The sequence below is a fragment of the Mercurialis annua genome, linkage group LG3, assembly GCF_937616625.2.
Source record: "Mercurialis annua linkage group LG3, ddMerAnnu1.2, whole genome shotgun sequence".
Taxonomy (NCBI): Eukaryota; Viridiplantae; Streptophyta; class Magnoliopsida; order Malpighiales; family Euphorbiaceae; genus Mercurialis; species Mercurialis annua.
In genome coordinates, this window is record NC_065572.1 from 73,458,470 (window position 1) to 73,464,235 (window position 5,766).

The 5,766-nt window shown below is 35.4% G+C and overlaps 1 protein-coding gene across 1 annotated transcript; it reads right to left on the reverse strand.

Annotated features, from left to right (window-relative positions):
- Window positions 1-263: 263 nt before the first annotated feature.
- Window positions 264-5,766, reverse strand: LOC126672057 (linoleate 13S-lipoxygenase 2-1, chloroplastic-like). The gene is made up of 9 exons (XM_050365955.2): window positions 5,223-5,766; window positions 3,974-4,242; window positions 2,937-3,174; window positions 2,329-2,646; window positions 2,146-2,231; window positions 1,958-2,068; window positions 1,555-1,856; window positions 1,193-1,459; window positions 264-1,109 (listed from the first exon to the last, which is right to left on the reverse strand). Exons 1-9 carry the CDS (start codon window positions 5,578-5,580, stop codon window positions 350-352), a joined length of 2,709 nt encoding a protein of 902 aa, XP_050221912.1. The 5' UTR covers window positions 5,581-5,766; the 3' UTR covers window positions 264-349.

Genomic DNA, 5,766 nt, shown 5'->3' on the forward strand with positions numbered 1-5,766 from the left:
ATTTTAAAAAAACTCATTTTAAAATACTTTGCATTTATTTACGAAATTGCCACTGCACATAACAAATAGCACGCAATTTATTTCTAACACGTAATCACATAATTCACACAATTTGACTCGATTAAAGCCTTAAATTGTCAAATTAACTTTTCTATTCCCGGCCTAAAAGTCAACGGGACTAATCTCACCGTCCGATCTTTTAAAATTATATCCTTTAATTTTCGTGGTATTACAAATACGTCGAGGTTGAAAGAGTGTGGCAGTGAATTTATAATATTGAAATTAAATTTTATTAATAATTTTTTTATTTATAGAGAAGGCTTTTTGTTTTTTTATAAGAAGTAAAGCATCAAATGGAAATACTGTAAGGAACACCCTTAGCTGTAACTCCAGGCTCAGAAAATGGCTTCAAAAGCTCATAAGGCATAATTCCAGCTCCATTTCTGTTCTTCAAATTTGGATCAGCATTCCTTTCATCAATTATTCCTTCAATTGTCTTCAATCTTCCATTGAACTTCTCAAATGCTGCTTTTATGAGAGGCTCCTGAGCCCATTCTGGCTCTATTTTCTCTCCCAGATATTCTTCCTCAGGAGAATGAGTAGACAATACATCTAGAACAATTATTACTTTTGCTGCCTGAAACTGTGAAGGGAATGTCAACAAGAGTATGCATTCAGGTTTTTCCATAAAAAGTTTCCAATCGTCGGCTGTTGGATCTTCATCCGGCATTTTCAGTCTCGTAATTGTCGGTCGATTTGGCATATAGCCTGCATATGCATATTGTCCAAAGTTCACTGCAGCATGGTGTCCTGAAGTTACCCATACCATTGTTGTGATGATTTCTATCAGATCTTTGGGTGTTTTCAGCTCAGGCCACCAGGGTTCATCCTTTTTATCGCTGTGGCCAACGGTTCGGACCTCAGTCCAAAATGCCTGGAGTTCTTCGTCCGACAGTATCAGACTTGGGTCTGGATAGTAGTGATTGACATAATCACTCACCCAGCTTTTAATTGCATCCCAAAGAAGTAGTCCGTCGCTGGCATACGGGTAGTCTTCGATAGTTAATTTTACGCCATGTGGAGATGATGGGTCTTCAACGGCTATCCCTCTGCAACAAATTGGAATATATGATGATGTAGTGTTAGTTTGATTCAATTGAATGGAATTTAATTAGCACTTGGACTTACTTACCTGCTAATTAGATCTTTAGGCAATGCTTCTTGATCAAACCTCCATACCTTACCATAAATAACAGAGCTCATCTCCATACTATACTTTCCTGGAGAGAATGCAGATTCAATAATCCCTCCTGCATTAACTAGTGCTTCTCTAGCCAAGCCATTGATCTCCATTGTGTATCTGAAATGAGGATGCAATAGCCTGTAAATAGGATGCATCACGCTAAGCTGACGATGGCCTGCAATGATGTAGGGTTCTGTGCAAGCATGTGTTCTCAACCTGCAAAATGAAAACAGATAAAGCGGCGATAAGTTAATCAGTAGTTCTAGCTTCCTTCAAGATGGTGCTTAAGGTTCTGCCTTAAGATTAATTACCAGTGGCTAATAAGTTGGTGATAGCCTGATTCATGTGCAAGTACATGAGCTTTGGCAAGCCTCCAAAGCCAAACACCTGTGGCATCACAAGTTTGTGTATAGGCCTGCTTCCATTGTGGCTTTCCATCCATTGGTGGACGAACGAGCTCAATGGCTAGTGGTCTCAATGTGGAATCTGAGTTTAAGAAGAATAACGTCCTAGACCCATATAATGTGGTGTTCTGGAGCTGCCTTACTTTGCTCACAAAAGGTAAGAACAAATCATGATAGTCTAGCATGAACAACTTCTTTTGTTTTAGGGCCTACATGTGCAAAACAAATTTATAAGATTATTAAGTTGATTTCATATGTACATATAAATGCAAAATATGTTTTACTTTCATTTAAAGTATATGCATGTTACCTCTTCAACTGTCATAAATCCTCTAATTTGTTCTTCAATCATTTCTGTAGTAATTGCTGACTCTGGAGGTCCATAGATCTCAGGATCTAGTGTACTTTTCAGTGGCCATTCCTATACCATTTCATACATAAATATTTCGCGATTGTTTTTAGTAAATCGCTAAAGATTTACTTCTAAGAAATGATTACCGTGACCAATTGTAAGCACAATGGGTTGAGACCGGCCACAGTCTGCCTACCGAATTCCTCATCCCTAAACCAGGAAAATCTATCTCCTGGAAAGGCAAATCAAGTTCATTTAATTACATAAATTTTATCAACAACTTGTAAGAATAAATAAATGTAACAATGGTAAGAAAATAGAGTCCATACTCTCCATTGTTTCAGGGGTATCAAATGCTAAAATCTCTTTGGTCCCATCTTCTATAGTCTTAATAATACGAGGGAATATATCTCTCCACCCTTGCCGTTCGATATGTGGCAAATCGATTCCTTCGTTGAAAAGAGAATCTATGGCTGTGAAGTATGGGAATGGAAGGTCCGGATCTACTAAAACAGTCTCCAATGATGGTAGCAATCCATGCAGCACTGAGTAAACTGTCTTTGCTGAAAATGTTATGTTCTTCACTTCTGAGAATTCTTCATCACGAGGAACATAGGCGCCGCCGCTCCTCGACTCCGATTGTGGATCTGTTTCGAGTATGTCAGGGTGAATCAAGAAAATAATAATCTCTCCAATAATTGAATTCTTGCACTATTTTCATTGATTCATATTTCATACTCAAACACTTCGAATCTAACATTTTCTGTTTCGGAAACGTGTCGGACACAAACTTCACATTTTTATATAAAACTTTAAAATAACACTGTTTCGTCGTGTTTGTATCTGAATGTGTACGGACACTTCATTGAATCTAACATTTTACGTTTCAGAAACGTGTCGGGCAAAAATTTAACTGTAGTGAAACAAATTTGTTTACCTGTGTTGGACCTGGCGGCTCCTTTCCGGCAACGTCGAGGGTAAGGGAACTGTTCGCCGCCGAGCACAGGTCTTTTAAGGTCAGGATTAGTGTCAGGGTCACCGAGATCATCGTAAACATCGTAATCATAAATCCGATCGCCTTTCTTTCGCTCTCCTTCACCATTGCCTCTTAAAATCAGAAGTTCTTCCTCTCTGAACCGCCTTAGTCCCTCCGGCGTCTGTGACGGCAAGTATGACTGATCCAAAATTCAGTCGCGTTAACTGCTCAATTATTTCTATTTTGTGCAGAAAATTTACAGGGAGATAAATGAACTTTAACTTTGGCGGAAGGTAAAGAGACCCCTTCAATTTATTTAAAAAGGTTTTATAAGTCCTTTTAATATTTTTTTAGACCACTTAAACTTTCAATGTTTATCAATTGCGCAAATTACCTCTCTTGAAAAAAATATGAAACAATGTGAGAGAATAACTGTCCAAAATATAAACTAAAAGTGTCTTAATACTCTTTTCATAAATTTAAAGGTCTTTCTCGCAACTTTGAAGATGTTGAGGATTTAAATTTAAAAAAAGTGAACGTATATGCTCTTTTATAATATCTTGAAGGGTTTACTAAAATAACTAAACCACATAAAATTACATTATTAGTTTACTAAAAATAACTATTGTATTTTTACGATGGGATGTTTACATTTTATTTAATTATAAACATATATTTTATTTTCACATTCACTTAATAAACTACTACTTGATATAATTATATTACTTAATAAAATAAACTACTACTTGATATAGTTATATTACTTAATAAAATAAACAACTACTACTTCAATATTTAATCAATATTATATCAATATAAATTATACGTACTTTATTAATAAATTACTAATATATGTTTAGAAACACAAAATCATTGTAAATTCTTTTTCACGTAAATATATATTTAATCTAGGTTAGTTATTATATTAAATCAGACTTAATTTGATTATCATAATGATGGAGACTTGAGAACTGCAATTGAAATTGTGAGGTTATTACCTTATTAGTGAAAAAGAGCCTTTTAGGCAGCTCAAGATTCTTGCCGTGAACCCACGACTCACAAGCCAAGTGAATAGGGCCAGTAATGAACCCTTCAAGAACAATATCCTTAACGAACATCTCTCTACGGTGCTCATTTTGAATAAAAACAGCACCTAATTCTCCAAAATCACCTCCCACCTCAAAATTTGCTTCATATTTTATTTCCGCCCCTTCATCGTCTTCCTTGTGCGCGTACGCTTTTATCGTCGCCTTCTCCTCTCCCGTCTCTTCACATCATAATACAATTACTTGCGTTAGTTAACAAAAATTAATATTCTCTTACTCGTAGGCTAGGGCTAGTGTATCGTCTAGTGCGGACCACTTTTTGTGCGAAAACTTTGAGAAATGATCTTTTGCAACACCTTGTGGTTTTTAATTTATTTTTATTCATCAAAAAAAAGTTAACAAGAATTAATACTATTTAATCTCAGTTTTTTGTTTTTTTGGCTATTTAACTTTTTTTGTTTTGGTCGTTGTTTTTTCTGTCTCTATTGCATTGCATAGATCGTGATATTTTGGGTTTAGAGGGGACCATTAATATATATGTTCCATATTTAGATGATATTTTTCATGTATATGTACCTTCTTATCTTCTTCTTATCCGCCTAACTTCAGCAATCTAGTGGAGGAGAATAGGATAAAACACTGTTGTCGTTTAATTATAAACAATTCGAGATAAATATATCCATTTTAATGTTGTAAAATTATGCACTGTTAGGCGGAACTGGTAATTTTATTCGGATGAGGCGGATATTTTTTTTTGAAATATATGTTGTTTTTTAGACGGACGACACATTGTTAGACTTTCTAAAAATCTTTCATATTAAATAACATATTGTTTAGTTTAATTTTTAAAAATCTTTTAGACTAAACAACATCAGTCTCGAAAATTTCGAAACTGGAGTTGATTGGCCGCCCCACCTCGTTTCACCCTAATTCCGCTATTGCATATTGTCATAATATTGAACAAAAAAGATGAAATACATTTTTAAGGCAAAATGTAAGTTCTAGTCTATCTTGGACGAAAATTTACCAAGTTCTATATTTCACCATCGTCTCAGCATTTCCTGTTTCACCGAACCAAATAGGTTTTCGCTTTCTTTTTTCTCACTCATATATTGAAGTAAACTTAATTGAAAATTTAATCTGCATATGTAATATGTTAGAGCCCTAGCTAGCAACAGTTTTGCTAATATTTATTACTTACTGGAATCAAGCTCTGAACTAACAAGTTCAAGGAGGAGAGTTTTGCCAAGAACATCAGCAATATCATCAAGTCCTCGGCCTATCCCTACGTTCGACAAGAATCCGCCGATAGTTCTGTTCACAGTAACTATAGCTTTCACTTTCGTAATCTTTTGCAGCTCTTGTGAAATGCTTGCTTTTACGACGTTCCCTGCAGAATGTTTATACCCAACCCTAATCTTTCTCTGTGTTTTAGGTAATAAACACCTTGAAAGGATTGGGAGATTATTATGGTGGCCTCCATTTCCATGAATGAAGGGTTTAGGGAGCAAGAAATGGGTAGTTGAGGTAGGAGATCGGTGGAGTTGAGGCTTCAACATTTTGCTTTAGTTTCTTATGTTTAGAGGAATGAGATATTTTGGTGGTGATTATATAGAAGGAAGGAGAGAGGCATGGAAGAAAAATAGAGAAATCAGATTTTTTTTTTTTGACAATTATCATGCATCTACTATCAAGAGCCACTGTTCCGACTAATTTGAACAATCCGAGTAGAATTTATTAGAACG

Bases quoted from the DNA above. Each gene is read 5' to 3' on its own strand.
- LOC126672057 (XM_050365955.2), bottom strand. From the start codon at position 5,580: ATGTTGAAGCCTCAACTCCACCGATCTCCTACCTCAACTACCCATTTC. The intron at 2,647-2,936 runs GTAAACAAATTT...TACTCGAAACAG, and splicing joins AGCCGCCAGGTCCAACACAG to ATCCACAATCGGAGTCGAGG. The intron at 1,110-1,192 runs GTAAGTAAGTCC...AATTTGTTGCAG, and splicing joins CCTAAAGATCTAATTAGCAG to AGGGATAGCCGTTGAAGACC.